Source organism: Oncorhynchus gorbuscha, linkage group LG07 (assembly GCF_021184085.1).
Source record: "Oncorhynchus gorbuscha isolate QuinsamMale2020 ecotype Even-year linkage group LG07, OgorEven_v1.0, whole genome shotgun sequence".
In the NCBI taxonomy this organism is placed as follows: domain Eukaryota; kingdom Metazoa; phylum Chordata; class Actinopteri; order Salmoniformes; family Salmonidae; genus Oncorhynchus; species Oncorhynchus gorbuscha.
The window spans coordinates 67,828,755-67,849,291 of NC_060179.1; the positions used below are offsets into that span (position 1 = coordinate 67,828,755).

The following is a 20,537-nucleotide window of genomic DNA, read 5'->3' on the forward strand; positions in this document are numbered from 1 at the left end:
GCTGAGGGATGGGGCTGGAGAAATGTAACCACTCTCAAATTCATAAACCGAGCTATGGATGCAAGGACTGACCATCAATGATATCAAAATTATAGTTTTAACCATGTTTTGAGGCTACTGTTTGTTTACATTTTTGTTGTTTACAAACAACCAAGCTTATATTTAGGGTTCTGATGATAGGGTACCACAGTTGACCTAAGCTCATGAGGTATTTCTAAGCAGTTGAACTAAGCTCATATTATATTCCTCAAGAATCAATGGGTACATATCATTCATTTATATGTCCAAAAATGGATGTAGCAACTAAGGATTGTAGCTTTTAAAAGCAGTGTCGTAAAACTTTAAAGCTTAAATCTCAGTACGTTGTTGCATGTTTCTGACAATCAGACAAACCAAATATAAGTAAAATGGGAATCTATTTACATAAATGGTTTCATTAAACTTTTTCTCCATCTGATCTATAGGATTCCTTTCAGAACTATAGTGGTTAGCTTACTCTCTCATCAAGTGTTGCTCCAGAACCTGTATGACATTCTGCTGGAGGAGTTTAAGCACCCTGGTGATGCTGAGACCCAGGAGAAGACCACCCCAGTATCTGATCCTAGACCATCTGGTTTCCTGCGCTACATCTCTATGCAGAACCTGGCCATCATCTTCGACCTTCTGCTGGACTCCTACCGCACAGCCCGAGACTTCGACACGCGCCCGGGCCTCAAGTACCTGCTGATGAAGGTGTCTGGGGTGTGTGGCGCTGCCAACCTGTACCGCCAGTCTGCCATGAGCTTCAACATCTACTTCCAGGCCCTGCTGTGTGCCACGCTCACCAACCAAGAGAGTATCACTGCTGAGCTGGTGAAGAAGATCCTTTACGAGGAGGGCGAAGGCAGCTCCGACTCCTCCCAGCAGTGCTCCTCCGAGGACGAGGACATCTTCGAGGAGACGGCTCAGGTGAGTCCCCCGCGGGGGAAGGAGAAGCGCCAGTGGAGGGCCACCATCCCTTCACTCAGCATCCAGCCGGTCAGCAGCGCAGACTGGGCCTGGCTGGTCAAGCGGCTGCACAAGCTCTGCATGGACCTCTGCAACAACTACATCCAGATGCACCTGGACCAGGAGAACCTGGTGGACGAGGCAGTGCCCGTCTTCCGGGGGGACCCCCTCTTCTTCCTGCCCTTCTTCCCCTCCACCCCCGAGACTCCCACTCCCTCCACGGGAGGCCTGTCTGGCCGGGGAACACCCTCAGATGACAGCGTGCGCTCCCACCTGGCAGAGACGCCGTCGGAGGACACACACAGCCCTACTGCTGGCTACTGCATGGACAGCCTGCCACACCTGAGAGGGGAGAGGAGAGACCCAGCGGGCCGCAAGAAGGAGTGGTGGGAGAGTGCTGGGAACAAGCTATACACCATCGCCACCGACAAGACAATCACCAAGCTGATGATGGAGTACAAGAAGAGAAAGCAGCAGCACAACCATTCCACCTTCGTGAAGGAGACCAAGGGGGGAGAGAACAGGGGCGAGGCAGGGACGATGAGGTGCCCAGAGTCCTCCAACCCACAGAGGCCCCAGCAGCTGGTGGACCCGGGGCCCATGAGACACTCGTTCAGTGCCGGGCCAGAGGTGCTGAGGCAGGAGAAGATCAGACCCCGCTCCGGTTCTACAGCAAGCTCCCACAGCGTCTCCATTAGAGACTCAGAGGCTCAGATACAGGTAGGACTGCAGGGGAAACATGACCAGATACAGGTAGGACTGCAGGGGAAACATGACCAGATACAGGTAGGACTGCAGGGGAAACATGACCAGATACAGGTAGGACTGCAGGGGAAACATGACCAGATACAGGTAGGACTGCATGCAGGGGAAACATGGCCAGATACAGGTGGGACCGCATGCAGGGGAAACATGGCCAGATACAGGTGGGACTGCATGCAGGGGAAACATGACCAGATACAGGTGGGACCGCATGCAGGGGAAACATGACCAGATACAGGTGGGACTGCAAGGGAAACATGACCAGATACAGGTGGGACCGCATGCAGGGGAAACATGCCCAGATACAGGTAGGACTGCATGCAGGGGAAACATGCCCAGATACAGGTAGGACTGCATGCAGGGGAAACATGCCCAGATACAGGTAGGACTGCATGCAGGGGAAACATGACCAGATACAGGTAGGACTGCATGCAGGGGACACATGACCAGATACAAGTGGGACTGCATGCAGGGGAAACATGACCAGATACAGGTGGGACTGCATGCAGGGGAAACATGGCCAGATACAGGTGGGACTGCATGCAGGGGAAACATGACCAGATACAGGTGGGACCGCATGCAGGGGAAACATGACCAGATACAGGTGGGACCGCATGCAGGGGAAACATGACCAGATACAGGTGGGACCGCATGCAGGGGAAACATGACCAGATACAGGTGGGACTGCATGCAGGGGAAACATGACCAGATACAGATAGGACTGCATGCAGGGGAAACATGACCAGATACAGGTAGGACTGCATGCAGGGGAAACATGACCAGATACAGGTGGGACCGCATGCAGGGGAAACATGACCAGATACAGGTGGGACTGCATGCAGGGCAAACATGACCAGATACAGATAGGACTGCATGCAGGGAAAACATAACCAGATACAGGTGGGACTGCAAGGGAAACATGACCAGATACAGGTGGGACCGCATGCAGGGGAAACATGGCCAGATACAGGTGGGACCGCATGCAGGGGAAACATGACCAGATACAGGTGGGACTGCATGCAGGGGAAACATGACCAGATACAGGTGGGACTGCATGCAGGGGAAACATGACCAGATACAGGTGGGACCGCATGCAGGGGAAACATGACCAGATACAGGTGGGACTGCATGCAGGGCAAACATGACCAGATACAGATAGGACTGCATGCAGGGAAAACATAACCAGATACAGGTGGGACTGCAAGGGAAACATGACCAGATACAGGTGGGACCGCATGCAGGGGAAACATGGCCAGATACAGATGGGACTGCAGGGGAAACATGACCAGATACAGATAGGACTGCATGCAGGGCAAACATGACCAGATACAGATGGGACTGCATGCAGGGGAAACATGACCAGATACAGGTTGGACCGCATGCAGGGGAAACATGACCAGATACAGGTGGGACTGCATGCAGGGGAAACATGACCAGATACAGGTGGGACTGCATGCAGGGGAAACATGACCAGATACAGGTGGGACTGCATGCAGGGGAAACATGACCAGATACAGGTGGGACTGCATGCAGGGGAAACATGACCAGATACAGGTGGGACTGCATGCAGGGGAAACATGACCAGATACAGGTGGGACTGCATGCAGGGCAAACATGACCAGATACAGGTGGGACTGCATGCAGGGCAAACATGACCAGATACAGGTGGGACTGCATGCAGGGCAAACATGACCAGATACAGGTGGGACTGCATGCAGGGCAAACATGACCAGATACAGGTGGGACTGCATGCAGGGCAAACATGACCAGAAACAGGTGGGACTGCATGCAGGGCAAACATGACCAGATACAGGTGGGACTGCATGCAGGGCAAACATGACCAGATACAGGTGGGACTGCATGCAGGGCAAACATGACCAGATACAGGTGGGACTGCATGCAGGGCAAACATAACCAGATACAGGTGGGACTGCATGCAGGGCAAACATGACCAGATACAGGTGGGACTGCATGCAGGGAAAACATAACCAGATACAGGTGGGGGCAAACATGACCAGATACAGGTGGGACTGCATGCAGGGCAAACATGACCAGATACAGGTGGGACTGCATGCAGGGCAAACATGACCAGATACAGGTGGGACTGCATGCAGGGAAAACATTGCCAGATACAGGTGGGACTGCATGCAGGGAAAACATAACCAGATACAGGTGGGACTGCATGCAGGGCAAACATGACCAGATACAGGTGGGACTGCATGCAGGGAAAACATTGCCAGATACAGGTGGGACTGCATGCAGGGAAAACATAACCAGATACAGGTGGGACTGCATGCAGGGCAAACATGACCAGATACAGGTGGGACTGCATGCAGGGAAAACATTGCCAGATACAGGTGGGACTGCATGCAGGGAAAACATTGCCAGATACAGGTGGGACTGCATGCAGGGAAAACATTGCCAGATACAGGTGGGACTGCATGCAGGGAAAACATTGCCAGGTACAGGTCCAGTTCTCTTTTCATGATTGGATAAACACTCAATCCTCTCTCTCGTTCTCTTTATTTTGTTATCTTGTTCTCTCTCTGCCTCTCTCACTCTCTCTCTAGGCATGGACTAACATGGTTCTGACCATCCTGACTCAGATCCAGCTCCTTCCAGACCCTACCTTTGTGGCCCTGCAGCCCGCCGTGTTCCCCTGCATTAGTCAGCTGACCTGTCACGTGACTGACCTCCGTGTGCGCCAGGCAGTGCGAGAGTGGCTGAGTCGCGTAGGAAGAATGTATGACATCACTATGTGAGGAGCAGCTGCGTTCCTTAGTGTTTGTAAAGGGGAGACTCAAAGGCTCAGCCAATGAGAATCTGCATTGCCACTTTTAGCCGCATTCAGTTTGATTGTAATTTACAAGAAGTCATTCAGTTTGATTGTAATTTACAGGAAGTCATTCAGTTTGATTGTAATTTACAGGAAGTCATTCAGTTTGATTGTAATTTACAGGAAGTCATTCAGTTTGATTGTAATTTACAGGAAGTCATGCAGTTTATCTTTGCTAGGTTTTGCTTTAACGCTGTCACTCCTTAATGAAATGGAAGTGAGCTTTTTACCAAAAATAGAATCGTTGTGTCTTTAAATTAGCTGACATAGCTATTTATTGTAGACCCCAATTTAAGTTTACTACATATTATTTATATAAATTCTTTACAACTGCAAATATGCTATTACATTAAGAATATATATATTTTTATTTATATTTGTGATTTGACATTGGAATAACTGTATATAAATCCGATATTGTGCTATATGAAGATATTAGTTCCAGTTAGCTTTACACATTTCAGTAGTAAATTGGTGTACTGCACTCTGACAAGATTCCAATCTATAAATCAGGCAAAATGATTTACCAAGCCCAGGCCCCTCTCAGTGAAATGGATGATATTCTCTTTAGTATTAATTAACATTAACAAATGTTGTTTATGAGAGGAGATGAGATGCCTTGATGACACCAGCCAGTCATAAGGCCTTGGTGAAAGTGACCCAGTCCCCTCTAGGTAAATAGACCATGACCCTAAAAAAACCTAGGTGGATAAACTCTAATTGGCTGTCGCAGTGAAAAGAGTACGGCTCCCTATACTTTCGGGGATTTTTTTTGTTGCAAAAGGTAGGTAAACTGTTGGGCCCAAAATGATTTTACTCGCGTTTACCCTCCACTACACCACTGCCCAAATCCATCCATTCTTTAACATGATAGAAATACAGCCTTGCTATTATCTAAGCACGCCTGAGATCTCACCATATAGGTCAATGAGTCGTACTCATCAATGTGCAATGAAATCAGAGAGCAAATCCCCACATGCTGATCCTCATTGAGAGCGCTGTTGATAAACAACCCAACAAATACTGTAAGGCAGGATTCTGTTTGGTTCATATACCCTCAAACCTCAACAACAGTTTGGGTTGGAGCCATGCTCAGACCTGGCCTGTCTAGAAACGGTCATCCTTAGATAATGTCAGACCCAAACATGATAATTCTCCAATCACTACCCCTTTCCCTGACCATACCCGGACTCCTCGCTAGCCCCTCTATAGGAAATGTCGGAATTGCTATCGTGTTGTCGCTCTCTGACCTCTCTGACCCTGCTCTAATAGCTGACATCTGCTTGGGTATTAATGAAAAGGGACAGATGATTGAACACTCAGTACATGTATCACTATAATATATGTTCGCCATTGCTGTTTGTGTAAATTTGAGCAGTCAAAGAACAGCCTTTTATGTAACCACCCACACAATTTTGTCTAGGATTTTAGTAACTTTAGTGGATTATTTATTGGTAGATATAATATGCACCTGCTCTCAAAACATGTTCCCTTGAATGTACATTTGTTCCCTAATGTTTTGATACAGTTGACATTTTCATGCTGGCCTCCAAAGATTAGTTGAATCTCTGGTAGTAAATGTCTGCGCTTAAAAGGTATTAAAAATAAATATATCTTATTAGGTTTTCAGCTCTACTGTACTCTAAAATAGGCAAGAATAGAAAAAAATTGAAGTTGGCCAAAATGCATTTGTGAATATAGTACATTTTTATATGGAAGCACTCTCAAGCTCATTATAGTAACACACTTTTACAATGAATCAAGATGATTTCATATAGAAGAAAATGGAAAAATAAGTACATTTAAATGTAGATATCTAGAAAGTAACTTGTTATTATGTTAGAATTATGTCATGAGAGTTCATGTAATATTCTACTATTGAAAAGTTTAGTAATTGCTTTCATTGCATAATTTGTTGAGTGTATTCTCATCTGGTCTCCATTGCAGTACTGGGGGTAGAATTTTCAGTGTCAAGTTTACTTATTACAGTGCTTTATAGTGTATTTTCTTCTGACAACCTGGGACAGTCTTTTGCATACATACTGTTTATTATAGAATGTACCTTTTTGTTTACTGTCTTAATGAAATGATCAACTTTGGGAGGTGAAAATGACTGTACAATGACCAAAGACCTGCCCACTGTATGTGTCTAGGGGCTCTATTCAATCTGAAGCATTACAGATTGGGGCGATTTTAGAAATGTAAAGGTCATTTCCGATTGAGCTGACACATACAGCGTTTACCTTGAATACAGTCTCCACAGGAATATTGCTGTTAAAATGTCAAATCACGCCAACCTGAACTCAGGGGTATCATAGTAAATGTAAATTTGTATGGTATGTATTAATTTGTGGATGCCCATCATCCATTCCATATATATTACAAATTACAATTCGTATGATGTGTTATGAATTGCAATTCATACAATGTTACAAATTTGCAATATGTATGATATGTTACGAATTCCAATTTGTTGCGGTTAAATTTAGCTAGCTGGCTAACGTTAAGGTAGGTAGGGTTAGGGAAAGGGTTAGCTAAGTAGCTGAACAAATAGTAGTTACTAAATGCAAAAGTTGTCCATGATGAGGGTTGAACACGCAACATTTGGGTTACTATACGTTTGCGTTATATTACAACCAAACATCCTCCTTTTGTTTTTGCCTTCGGTAACCTTCTGTTTTATGTAACCAAACGAAATATACCAACTATTTTGAGTTTTCCCGAAATGTACATTTTTTAAATGTTACCTATAGTCTGAGACCAGTCTCATCATGCTGTAAAGCTTAACTTCAGCAATAAAGATTGAATGGAGCCATTGATGTAAACTGCTGATGATTATTAAGTTCCATTCGTTGTATACTTTTACAGCATCATCTCTCTGGAAATTATGCTGAGCATGAAGCTTGTGAATGTGTTATATAGAGGCACTATCTTCTAACTGTTGATCCTTTCCAAGAAACGTATCATCTGCCATAGCTTCCTATCTGCTGATTGAGTATGAAAGGGGAGCAGGACCCTGAGAGTGCGTAGGCATATAAGCGGCTTTGAGAGCGAGAAACCGTCGACTATTCCTTATTGTCGGAGTTGATAATTTGTGGGTAGATTGTGACCCAATTGTTTGACACAGTTTGTTCAAAATTATCAGTTTATGGGATGATGGACGTGGATTTTAAAAACAATGGAGTGTTTGTGTATCTAATCGTCCTAGACTGTGGCAATATCATTGCTTCCTATAACACATTTGTACTCCTCTGCCCCAAACCGTGTTGATGCATTTATTTGAAACCATCAATAGTCCAATTCCATATGTTCTGCAGTGCGGGAGCACATTACTTTATGGCGCATGAATACCCATAAGTATGGTCCCATGAGATGGCAATTGTTTTCAACACAGTTCAATGTGTTTTTTGTTTTATAACCAAAATTCACATGATTTGAATTAAAATCACTTGACATCAATGGTATTATTATACCTTTATTTCAACAAGGAACACAGACTGAGACCAAGGTCTCTTTTACAGCTGGGCCCTGTAGCTAGAGGTGTATTGTGTAATGCTTAATTTAAGGCAATTTGAGTGAGAAAGTGTTCTAATGTGTGGAGCATGCCTGACGGTTTCTGTAACGTTTTCATGCACTAAGACAACTGTTTTGTTAACAGATTAATTCTGCCATCTTAAGTGTTTAGCCAAACAAAATTAAATTAACTGATTATTACAAACATTTGGTTAATATATTGTTATTAATATGAATATGTTTTATGATTATTTTACTGTTCGGCAACTAAGTGTACATATACCGTCAAAATTCTGCCAGTTTATAAATTCTGTACATTTTCCTCTGAATGACTGGTCGGTATTATGGATGAACTGAATGGCACAAGCCTGGCAGAAAGAATGTCTTACTTAGGGCTCTATTCAATCCCTATCGTGGAAGTTCTGTGTTACAGCATGAAATTTAAAGGCAACGTTTCAGCGTTCGTGGAGACTGCATTCATGGTAAACGCTGCATATGTCGGCTCAATCAGGAATTACAGTACCTTTTAAATATCTATCACACAATTTGTAATTCTTCAACGACACAGATTTAATAGAGCCAATATTGTCACAGTGATTTTTAAAAGCTTTTTTTCTGCCTTTGATAAAAAGTAACTTATGTTTGTGTTCTTTCTCTGGCTGGACTCCCTTGCTGATGTAATTTGTCTTCAGATTGTATGTATTCATGTTTGTATTCATACTCAGTATATTTCAAAGCGCTTTTATGTTGTGTTGTAGAATAAACAAACAAATCGATTACCGGATCTGGTGATTTATTTTATACAATTTATATTTGTCTCAATTATGTAACTCTCTCTTCATCTAAGAGGGGGTCAGGAACTTTTCTCAAATCAGTGTTTGTGGGTGAAAGGGTTTTTACCTGGTTCTCTGACAGGGACAAGCCAGAATAACGGGGGGGGGGGGGGGTTCTCTAAGAGTACATTTTCCCACTACAAATTAAATGCACCTCACTCGCCACATCAGTTGACCAACCACCCACGTAACCATGATTTGCAATGTAGGCCAAATGTGGTGCTGCTGTGAGTAAATCCAAAGAGATTGGAGAAGCCTGGCTGTGATTGGACACTGTTACGTCCTCAGTGATCTCTTAGCTGGACCCATGCTTGTCATGCCCTCATTTGTAAGTATTGTACACCCTGACACGAGAGTGATAATCGCTCTGATCGTCGCTCCACTCTGCGCTCCAAGCCCAGGCTTTCAGCCCAGCATCATGCGGATGTTACTGGATAGCGGTTGGATGAAGTTTGGGCCAGCGGGCAGAGATAGCCTTGACTGGGTCCCTGGGTCTGGGCCGTCGCCGCTCCCCTCTCTCGACAAACATGCTCAGGTGAGTTGATCAACAGGATGCACATTAAACAAAATGGATGAGATGTTTAAAAGTATGTGAAATAGAAGTAACTAGTGTTATTCACACCTTTTACTCTATCACCAGGGTGACCATTGGAATGAGTTGACCCCCAGTGAGGACATCATGAGCAAAGAGTTCATCCTTTATGTTGTCGTAGCAACAACCTCTCTCCTTTTCATCAGCCTCGTTGGCTTCCTGGTCTACAGGAGATGCTCTACCAGCAAATTGGCTCTGACAAACGTCATCACCCTGGACCTGGAGGAGCTCCAAGATCTGCAGGACCTCCAGGACCCAGAGAGCAGCACTGACTTCTTGTCCTCACTGGCCTTGCACAGAGACCATATCCCCAGCTGCAGCTCTGAGACAGACATGTCTGACGGAGTCTTCCTCATGGTCTACCTGCCAACACCCTATGAGGAGACCCTCACTAAGTTAGCCCGGGCTGCTAGCATCCGAAGCTCCAGAGGTGTGGATCGATCTGCTAGTGTCCGAAGCTCCAGAGGTGTGGATCGATCTGCTAGTGTCCGAAGCTCCAGAGGTGTTGATCAAGCTGAAGGCACTAGAACCTCCAGAGGTTTGAATCGAGCTGCCACTGTTAGAAACTCAAGAGATGTGGATCCCCCTAAGATAGACCGATCTGCCTCTGTCAGAAGCTCCAGAGGTGCGGATCGAGCTGCCAGCATCAATAGCGCCAATCCACCTGCTGGTCAAGGGAGAACAGATGCAGACTCAGTGAAGGAACAGTCCACGGACTAAGGGCAGGATTCAATCGGATAGCTCCTTTCTGGCAATGCACCATTTTAAGCAAATGTTAACGCAGTCAACGCAAATCTTCTGCAGTCTGGATTGAATCCTGGCCAATATCAAAATAACATCTCTGGATCGTCATTCCTTAATTTCTTGCTACCAGGAGCTGAAACCATAGAGCAGCTTCTCTTTGTGTTTGTAAAATGTACCTTTGTAGCCTGATGGAACAGTCTGTTTGTGCTCTTGCTAACTCTTCTCTGTATTCCTTCATTGTCATACTAAACATGTATAGCATGACCGAAGAGTTGGCAGCACATACAGTATGAGACCAGGGTTTCTCCTAGGCTGTGTCGTACAGCATATTGTGCAGTTTTTCATGATAGTGTTAAGCAATGCATGGAGGTCAATGGTCAGAATTATTCAGAATAAGCCGATCAAGATGGTACTGTTACTGTGCGTTTCATACTGTTTAACACCTGTCTGAGGAGCTTTTGATAGTTGCAGAAATGTCTATAAAGCTATTTCTTTTATCTGGTCATGTTTAAAAAAGGAAAGAACATATCTTATGTTTATTTATAGTTATATTATTCATATCATTAAGACTTATTTCTAATGTAATTACTCCCTTCCTGCACAGCTATAAAATATATATATATAATAATCATGATCAAGGAAGATGAAATACCAAATGTAAATGAGTGGTCTATTTTAAATATTTCTTAATATTTTTCATTAACTGAAGAAGTGATATTTGATAGTCCAAATATGTATCAATTCATTGTAAACACATTAAAGTCTTGACATCTAATATTGTTTTTGTCTTAATTAATTTTTTTGTAAACAGTTCACTGGCTGGCTGCTGCAGACTGACATTTACCGACCGTTGGGACAAACTATCCACAAGTTGCTTAGTAAGCTGGATGTAGGCCTTCGACAATGCTGCACACTGAGAAGAACAAGGCCATCTGAGAGGCCCATTATGTGGCAGCACAGGGCCAAGGCAGATAATATGAACTTACATTGTTTTACTTTTGCTATGAGTTGGACCCTAGATGGAGGGGCCAGTGAGCTATCGAGACACCCATACTGTCATCACAGATGCAGCACCTGTGTGTTGGGAGTTTGTGGAGAGGTCCGCTTCTCCACTGTGGCCTTAGCCCCTAGCCTCGGTGTGACAAAGATTTGCACACAGTTTGCAGTCAGGAAATGCATGCCTCTTAAGAGACAACAGGAGTGAAAGAAGGACAGGAGACCGAGGACTAGTTCTCCGCTGTAGCTTTGTGTCAGACCTAAAGACCCAGAACGCACACATTCTCATTCACTCCAGTAGGGCTGGATGATAGATAGTGAGGTGTGGAAGATTTACTACAGTGCTGTGGTATGATATGATGCAGAGTGCCATCTAGTGGCCATCTGGTGATCCGGTAATAGACTATTGCAGTACTCTTATTTAGTCCACACATACTCATTTTTATTTAACAAGGTCAGTTAAAAGACATTCTAGTTTACAATGATGGCCTACCAAAAGGCATAACACTGTACAGAAAGTCAATCAATATTTATTCAGCGCACAACCAATCATCTCTTAAATAACTATGAATAGATCCACCATTGTGCACAAAAACAACATGTTACAGAATATTTTACATAGAAATAACAAATCTGTCAGACAAACCATGCCTGACATGATCCAATAAGACAGATAAATAGAAGAACATTTAAAGGCTGTGGCCATTGTGAACTGCAGTCAAGGGTGTGTGAAAGAATCAATGATTTGACAACGGGAACATGTAATAATCTCAAGGACATGAAGGGCAAGGCTCCTGCTCTTTTGGTTTACTGACGGTGTCCAAACTCGTGCCTTCATACATGACCTTGTTCTTGATGCCATCTTGGATCAACCTTTGCTGCATACGGAGCTTGGCATTGGTAATTCTACAGTAGAACCTGAGAGCGCCAGCAGAAATAGACCATCAGTGTAAAGGGCTGGTTAATACATAGGGACCTGCATAGGGGTTTAGGCTGTATAGGGGTATATGCTTCATAGGGGTGTAGGCTGTATTGGCTGCCTTGGGGTATAGGCTAAATTGGCTGCATAGGGGTTGTAAGTACTACACAAATAGATGAGATGAATATGCTGAATAAATATTCTAAAATGAGACAATAATAAAGTGGTCACCCGCCTGTGTTTTGGTAAAAAGCTGAGGGATGGACCTGGAGAAAAGTAACCACTCTCAAATTCACAGACAGAGCAATGCAAGAAAGGACAGCAAAAGTATAGTTTTAACCATGTTGAGGCTATACATTGTTTACAAACATTGGACTAAAACAATCTTATATTTCAAGAATCAGTGGGTCTATTTCATTAATTTGTAAGTTCAAAAATGGAAGTAGCAAATAAGGATTCTCGCTTTTAATGGACATCAACTAGCCAACAAGTAGGCTCAGCTTATAAATCAACACGGACTTCAAAACCTACCATGATCCCAGTGTGGTAAGCATGAATCCTGCAAAACCTATGTCAAAGGACCGCTTCACTCGACCTGTGAATGACAAATTAAAGGCATGTGTAAGAAATGGAGAAATACTGTGAGAAGCAATAGAGGAAGAGCTGAAGGAGAGGATTTACTCTGCCCAAAATCTGTCCTTGTGAGATAAGCCCTTTTTTGTTTGGAGGTCTATGAGAGTGTTGAATTACATGAGGCTTATTTGATTGAAAATAAGTTTCATAATAACAGTCAAAAGTTTGGACACACCTACTCATTCAAGGTTTTTTCTTTATTTTACTATTTTCTACATTGTAGCATAATAGTGAAGACATCAAAACTATGAAATAACACATATAGAATCATGTAATAACCCAAAAAAACAATATTTTAGATTCTTCAAATAGCTTGATAACAGCTTTGCACACTCTTGCCATTTTACTCAACCAGCTTCACCTGGAATGCTTTTCCAACAGTCTTGAAGGAGTTTACACATATGCTGAGCACTTGGTTGGCTGCTTTTTCTTCATCTGCGGTCCAACCCATCCCATCTCAATTAGGTTGAGGTTGGGTGATTGTGGAGGCCAGGTCATCTGATGCAGCACTCTATCACTCTCCTTCTTGGTCAAATAGCCCTTACACAGACTGGAGGTGTGTTGGGTCATTGTCCTGTTGAAAAACAAATGATAGTGGGACTAAGCGCAAACCATGTCGGATGGTGTATTGCTGCAGAATGCTGTGGTAGCCATGCTGGTTAAGTGTGCCTTGAATTCTAAATAAATTTCAGACACTGTCACCAGCAAAGCACCCCCACACCATCACACCTACATACTTCATCGTGGGATCTACACACGCAGAGATCATCCGTTCACCTACTCAGCGTCTCACAAAGACATGGGGTGTTGAACCAAAAATCTCATATTTGGACTCATCAGACCAAAGGACAGATTTCCACCAGTCATATGTCCATTGCTCGTGTTTCTTTGGCACAAGGAAGTCTTCTTCTTATCGGTGTCCTTTAGTAGTGGTTTCTTTGCAGCAATTTGACCACGAAGGCCTGATTCACACAGTCTCCTCTGAATAGCTGATGTTTAGATGCGTCTGCCACTTGAACTCTGTGAAGCATTTATTTGGGCTGCAATCTGAGGTGCAGTTAACTCTAATGAACTTATCCTGTGCAGCAGAAGTAACTCTGGGTGGTCCTCATGAGAGCCAGTTTCATCATAGAGCTTGATGGTTTTTGCGACTGCACTCTTCAGTTCTTGACTGACATTCATGTCTTAAAGTAATGATGGACTGTAATTTCTCTTTGATTATTTGAGTTGTTCTTGCCATAATATGGACTTGGTGTTTTACCAAATAGGGCTATCTTCTGTATACCAACCCTACTTTGTCACAACACAACTGATTGGCTCAAACACATTAAAAAGGAAAGAAATTACACCAATTAACTTCTGACAAGGCACACCTGTTAATTGAAATGCATTCCAGGTGACTACCTCCTGAAGCTGGTTGAGAGAATGCCAAGAGTGTGCAAAGCTGTCATCAAGGCAAAGGGTGGCTACTTTGAAGACATGTTTAAATTGTTTAACACTTTTCTGGTTACTACATGATTCCATATTTGTTCTTTCATAGTTGATAGCTTTACTATTATTCTAAAATGTAGAAAATAGTTTTAAAAAAATAATGAATTAAAAACCTTGAATGAGTAGGTGTGTCCAAACTTTTAACTGGTACTGTATGTGGATGCACAAGGCAACTTCCATTGTTAGAGCAGTCACCCGGCTATCTTGTCAATATAATCTATGGAGAAACCTATGACAGAAGTAATATATTCTTACTATGCTCATATTAATGGACATTAGATTAGATTAGATTTCACCCAAACAAATCGCTCAAGACAGAGATACATGTATCTGGCACGAGATTAGGTTATGGGTTCTGAGATTACACTCAAACAAACCAATCATTGATGTATGCCAGTGAATCTGCAGGGAAATCAAACTTACTTGTGGCCAAAAAGTGCAAAAGGCCAGCAGCCAGGGATCCCCCAGATCCATGTAGAAGAGCCTCTCTGGCACAAGGTGTGTTTTGAACGTCCAGAATACCCAGCACCTTGAAACCCTAAATGGCATACCGTATATGAAACACATTATGGGAAATGAAACTACACAGAGAATAAACAGAGAATTACTGAGATATAAACCGTGATTACTTGTATCTTGTATCAAGCATCACATTATATTACATTCATACTGTTAGCTAGCAGACACGAAAGAGGGGTAGCTAACGTTAGTTAAAAATGTAATGAAGAAACACATACTCAGCTATAGCACACTACCGTTAGCTAGCTACCTACTTAAGCAAACTAGACAACTACTGTAGCGACATCACCACCAATAATATTCTTGACCTTCAACAAATGAGTTGCTGCTAGCTAAGTTAGCATTGTCACAGACAATGTTTTCTGAATTACATGTCTAGGACACTCACCTTTTTGTCACGTTCCTCTTCACCGGCCATTATGGCATTAGATTGACCCTGTTATGAGGAATTTACCTTCAGCATCGCCTGTATTTACTTTCGTAATCACACTGTACACTGAGCATGCGCACTAGCAGGTTCGTTAGAAATTAACCCACGAGTTCATAAAAGGAAACAGTGGTCAAAAGCTTTTCTGTTCCGGGAAGTCTTCCTCCAAGTATTGCTGACACAGATTATTTATTGAAAAATAAGGTATGCTTTCATAAATGTATTTGATATATTGACTTTTTTATATGTCATAATTCTTTCAAACTGATACAGCATGCTTTACCAAAACCTTGAGCAGTATCCAACAGTGGGCTATTCACAGAATAACTCAAATGACTACCCGTTGTACCAATGAACAAGTGTGTGATTAATAGGGTTAATCCTGTCAATGAAATTCTATCTCAACAAAATGTACTTGCTTGGACCTTGATAACATGTGCAGCATTAACATCAAAACATGTCCTTCCTGTGTACAGCAGGGATCTAACTCTATGACAATTATGTCAATCTGACCCTATAAAGCCATCAACTCTTGAGGGATTAGGGTGTCAAATGAATTAATATTTTGATGCAATGTCATCATCCACATGCAGAAGTCTAAACTGTGCAAAGTAGAGGTCAGGAGGAAGTCATTGTGTCAAAGTAATCCATTCTGTTACCAACATGGGATTCTATTCAAGGTTGTTGTGAAGGGGGAGAAATCATGAGCAGAGCATCCAACCCTGAATACTAGCCTCCTCCACTGTATAAATGCCCAAACACACTGCCCATCAAGACACAACTTTCTGCTGCCTGCTGAACCCTTTGAGTCCTTCAGGTAAACCTATCTATATTGATCAGACTTCTCTTATTGTTATATATAGTTATTACAACAATTTTCAAATAATAAGCAATTTACACTGAACCATTTCTAATATCAGAGAAAATCATTTGTTTTCACAGGCTCTCTTTCAGGATGTTAGGTCTTCATGTAGGCACCTTGATCTCCCTGTTTCTGTGCATTCTCCTGGAACCCGTTGAGGGGTCTCTCATGCAGCCCTGTCAGCCCATCAACCAGACTGTGTCTCTGGAGAAGGAAGGCTGCCCAACGTGCTTAGTCATTCAAACCCCTATCTGCAGTGGCCACTGCGTCACCAAGGTACAATGTATACACTGGTTTAGTATCATCTGAATGTACTATACAGTGGTTAGTGTTATCTTATTTAGAAGGCCATAACTTCCTTTAATTGTCAATGTGTTCTTAATAATTGCGTATCAAATACAAGAAACACCCCTAATGCGTGAAAACAAAAAAACATTGATCTACATTTACCTTTCCTCCTGTGTATTTATTTACCAGGAGCCGGTTTTCAAGAGCCCATTTTCCACCGTGTACCAGCATGTGTGCACCTACTGGGACGTCCGCTATGAAACGATCCGCCTACCTGACTGTCCCCCTTGGGTGGACCCTCATGTCACCTACCCTGTGGCTCTGAGCTGTGACTGCAGCCTCTGTAACATGGACACTTCTGACTGTACCATCGAGAGCCTGCAGCCAGACTTCTGCATTACCCAAAGAGTACTAACGGATGGTGACATGTGGTGACAGCCAACATGTCTGCCTATGTAATGACATGTTATATTACACCCGCCCATGTAATGACATGTAGGCCCAATGTATGGTGAACTCAAACTGAACTCAAATTTCATAGGTACTACAGACATGGGCTTGTAGGTTGTATGTGAATGTACTTGTACTCATATTGGGATCTGAATAAACTGACTCCAACTCTGACCACTTTCAGGTGTCCTCTTTTAAGAGCGACTCCGGGAGAGAATGGGAACAATAGAGGAGAAAGAGCGATCTCAAATATCCACATTATCAATTTATTGAAGGAAAGGAGTCCATATTTTTCTGAAAAGCTGCAATACAAGCCCAACAAAGATAGTGCAATGCAGAATAGGGCTGTGTACAATACAGTATGTTATGCATTGTATATTAAAAAGCAAGGCATGTACTCTTCACATTTTAACAACAATAAAAGTAAAGTAGGTTTATTTAAACATTTTAACCCCCTTTTTCCTCCCCAATTTCGTGATATCCAATTGCGATCTTGTCTCATTGCCTCTCCCGAGCCCGTTGGGGAGTTGCAGCAAAGGTAGAGTCATGCATCCTCCGTTTCACCCGGAAGCCAGCTGCACCAATGTGTCGGAGGAAACACCATTCACTGGCAACTGAAGTCAGCGTGCAGGCGTCCGGGCCACCACACGGAGTCGCTAGAGCGTGATGAGCCAAGTAAATCCCCCCCTGGCCAAACCGTCTCCTAAACCGGACAATGCTGGGACAATTGTGTGCCGTTCCTTGTGACTCCCGGTCACGGCCGGTTATGGCACAGCCTGGAATCAAACCTGGGTCTGTAGTGACGCCTAAAGCACTGCAATGCAGTGCCTTAGACCACTGCGCCACTCGGGAGGCCCGTATAATTTTAACAAAGAAAAGAACAAGGCCGCAGACTGTTAAAGCTCCCAATTCACCGCTTTTTTGACAACGTTTCGATCCGATAATTTTAACAAAGAGTTGATAGGAGTTATACATAGTGAATCATACAGATAGTCCATTATCCTGGATCTGTCCTACCTGGAGCCTTCTACTCCACTATCAGTCATGGTCATAGTGTTGGTGACCTGACTGCTCCTCATCACCCATGAGCTTGTCGAAGCAGGGGAAGGCCAGAGAGTGTCCTTAGCTCCCTTTCTCATGAACACATAGAGTAGAGGATCCACAAGCGGGCTGAATCTCTCAAATATTGTCCCAATCTCCACATTGTGTTGGCATGTTACCCCTGATATCAGATATTGTATGATGAGTAGGAACAGGACTGTGTAATTGCCCAGCACAAGGGCCAGGGTACCAATAATCCGTCTCTGTTCGACAGCTGGCACAGAGATTGAGATGGACAGAGCTTTCAATGTGCCCACTAGGAAGAACACAAGCAGTGGAAAGGGTATGAGGAGGTTAACTGCAAACAAAATAAGTGAAATCTCAATAGTCGGTGTGAGGTAAAACATGGAGATTTGGTTGAAAGGAAAAAGACAGATAATGGAGGACATTATGAGCGAGTATTTGATGTTACGGCGAAAACGGTACCAGAGAGGAAATGCAATCATAAGATATCTCTCGAGAGCAACACATACCATGAAACCAATGCTTGCACTAATACCAAAGAATTCAATCAACATGACTATAAATTGCCAGGTACCAGACAGTATGAATGGCCTCATGCAAATCTGAATGAGATCTGCAATAAGAAGGTTGATAACATAGACTGGAGCGATGTGATCAACTCTGATCAGGAAGTACATGGCATAAATTGACAGACAGATCAGAGGAAAACCAATGGAGAATGTTGTCCACTGTACAACGGTTTCAATGAGGCTCCTATTTGATGTGATGTTGTCCGAAATATTGCAGAGGCTTGCTTCCATCCTTGATGCTGCTTGTTGTTGCAGGAACTAGTGAATGGCAGGGTTCTTCAGATTCCAAGTTCAAGGTCCTTAATATTTTCCTGCTGTGCCTACACTAAGAAAAAAAGTGAAATAGCTGGTGTTTTACTCTATAACATCTAAGATCCCGGTCATGATTCTTTAAAATAGGTCTAGTTTTGAGCTGCATTATGCATCTTTACTCTAAATCTAAAAGCCTTTCCCTTCTAAAGAAACAGGAAGTATTCTCAATAGTTCTACGTTCTGCGTATTTTTAGTAAAACTGAACATGTAATACAAACCTGTCAAAGTGCAAGGTCTATAGACATTAACATTCTTACATTGTGTAAATGTTAGGATACCTTAAACGTCTCTTTTTATGCAATTAACTAATCAATTGAGCCATTACTACATTTTTTTATGAATATCATATAATATAAAAAAATAAGAATAACTAAATCATCACTGCGCATTTCAGTGTTTAACATGTGTAGCACAAGAAAAGTTCAAATAACCCTTTAGCAACCATGTGGAATCTACAGTTAGAAACATGCAAAAAAAATAGTCTAGTCATTTTCTTCTTTTTTTACAGCACAGATACTCACGGTGCACACCCAGTGACCATACAGCATGTACTTCTGAGCCTTAAATACTGTGAGACAGGAAGTCCACCACTCCAGGATGTCAAAAGTCATTGCACAATGTGTTACTATAGCATTTATCAGTCTTCAATTTCTTATTGGCCAGGGAGATCATATGACATTACTAACAGTGGTTAAAAGATCCCGGACCTAATCCATTCCACACTAAGTTTCTATTTCAATGTATTTCAGAATGACAACAGGAATATTACATCTGACGTGTAACATCATACACTTCATGCACACATCTTATAATATGCATACACCATTTTGGGTGAAGAAGCTGTTAGTTTTATATTTACAGACTTGATGTGCTGTGGTACAGGCAGCTACTGGAGAATAAAACAAATTTACTAGTGATATTCCACCATACTACTATAGGTCAGTCACAATGTCTAGGTCTATCAGACTTAAAACCAATATGTTGAGACAATGATGAAACGTGATAACAATCCTCCACCACACACAAATGCAACAAACAAAATATTGTGCAAATACTTCAGAAAAATTACTTCCTTGTCACTAATGTTGAAATTGTGAGGTCACATACAGTACCTGTCAAAAGTTTGGACACACGTACTCATTCAAGGGTTTTTCTTCATTTTTACTATTTTCTACATTGTAGAATAATATGGAGGACATCAAAACTATGAAAGAACACATATAGAATCATGTAGTAACCAACAACAGAAATAAATATTTTATATTTGAGATTCTTCAAAGTAGCCACCCTTTGCCTTGATGACAGCTTTAAACACTCTTGGCATTCTCTCAACCAGCTTCATGAGGTAGTCACCTGGAATGCATTTCAATTCAAGTGTGCCTTGGTAAAAGTTAATTTGTGGAATTTCTATCCTTCTTAATGTGTTTGAACCAATCAGTTGTGTTGTCACAAGGTAGGGGTGTTATACAGAAGACAGCCCAATTTGGTTAAATACCAAGATGTCCAGAACAGCTCAAATAAGCAAAGAAAAATGACAGTCACCATTTCTTTAAGCCGTGAAGGTCAGTCAATCCGGAAAATTTCAAGAACTTTTAAAGCTATGATGAAACTGTCTCTCATGAGGAACGCCACAGGAAAGGAAGACCCAGAGTTACCTGTGCTGCAGAGGGTAAGTTCATTAGTTACCAGCCCAAATAAATGCTTTAGTGTCAGGCCTTCATTTCTGCAAAGAAACCACC

At 42.7% G+C, this 20,537-nt stretch overlaps 5 protein-coding genes across 11 annotated transcripts in view; 3 read left to right on the forward strand and 2 right to left on the reverse strand.

Moving 5' to 3' along the window:
- arfgef3 (ARFGEF family member 3) overlaps positions 1-8,875 on the forward strand; it is a 45,871-nt gene extending 36,996 nt beyond the window's left edge. For all 7 annotated transcript variants that reach the window (XM_046357296.1, XM_046357289.1, XM_046357292.1 and 4 more), the window contains 2 exons: positions 465-1,707; positions 4,320-8,875. In XM_046357296.1, coding sequence (XP_046213252.1) covers positions 465-1,707; positions 4,320-4,511 — 1,435 coding nt within the window. In that variant the 3' untranslated portion in view covers positions 4,512-8,875. The remainder of the gene's footprint in view (positions 1-464; positions 1,708-4,319) is intronic.
- A 254-nt stretch (positions 8,876-9,129) lies between these two features.
- Positions 9,130-11,030, forward strand: LOC124039346. The gene is made up of 2 exons (XM_046355305.1): positions 9,130-9,466; positions 9,572-11,030. Exons 1-2 carry the CDS (start codon positions 9,239-9,241, stop codon positions 10,241-10,243), a joined length of 900 nt encoding a protein of 299 aa, XP_046211261.1. The 5' UTR covers positions 9,130-9,238; the 3' UTR covers positions 10,244-11,030.
- A 653-nt stretch (positions 11,031-11,683) lies between these two features.
- On the reverse strand, positions 11,684-15,374 carry LOC124040277 (cytochrome c oxidase assembly protein COX20, mitochondrial). Its single transcript, XM_046357299.1, has 4 exons — positions 15,214-15,374; positions 14,730-14,844; positions 12,714-12,777; positions 11,684-12,181 (listed from the first exon to the last, which is right to left on the reverse strand). Exons 1-4 carry the CDS (start codon positions 15,241-15,243, stop codon positions 12,034-12,036), a joined length of 357 nt encoding a protein of 118 aa, XP_046213255.1. The 5' UTR covers positions 15,244-15,374; the 3' UTR covers positions 11,684-12,033.
- A 7-nt stretch (positions 15,375-15,381) lies between these two features.
- Positions 15,382-17,026, forward strand: lhb (luteinizing hormone subunit beta). The gene is made up of 4 exons (XM_046357298.1): positions 15,382-15,456; positions 15,933-16,069; positions 16,195-16,390; positions 16,592-17,026. Exons 3-4 carry the CDS (start codon positions 16,208-16,210, stop codon positions 16,835-16,837), a joined length of 429 nt encoding a protein of 142 aa, XP_046213254.1. The 5' UTR covers positions 15,382-15,456; positions 15,933-16,069; positions 16,195-16,207; the 3' UTR covers positions 16,838-17,026.
- Positions 17,027-17,104: 78 nt separating this feature from the next.
- si:ch211-132e22.4 (ovarian cancer G-protein coupled receptor 1) lies at positions 17,105-19,608 on the reverse strand. Its single transcript, XM_046357297.1, is given in 2 exon segments — positions 17,105-17,967; positions 17,970-19,608. Coding segments are annotated over 2 exon segments (825 nt in total). The 5' UTR covers positions 18,718-19,608; the 3' UTR covers positions 17,105-17,890.
- Between the last annotated feature and the right edge of the window lie 929 nt (positions 19,609-20,537).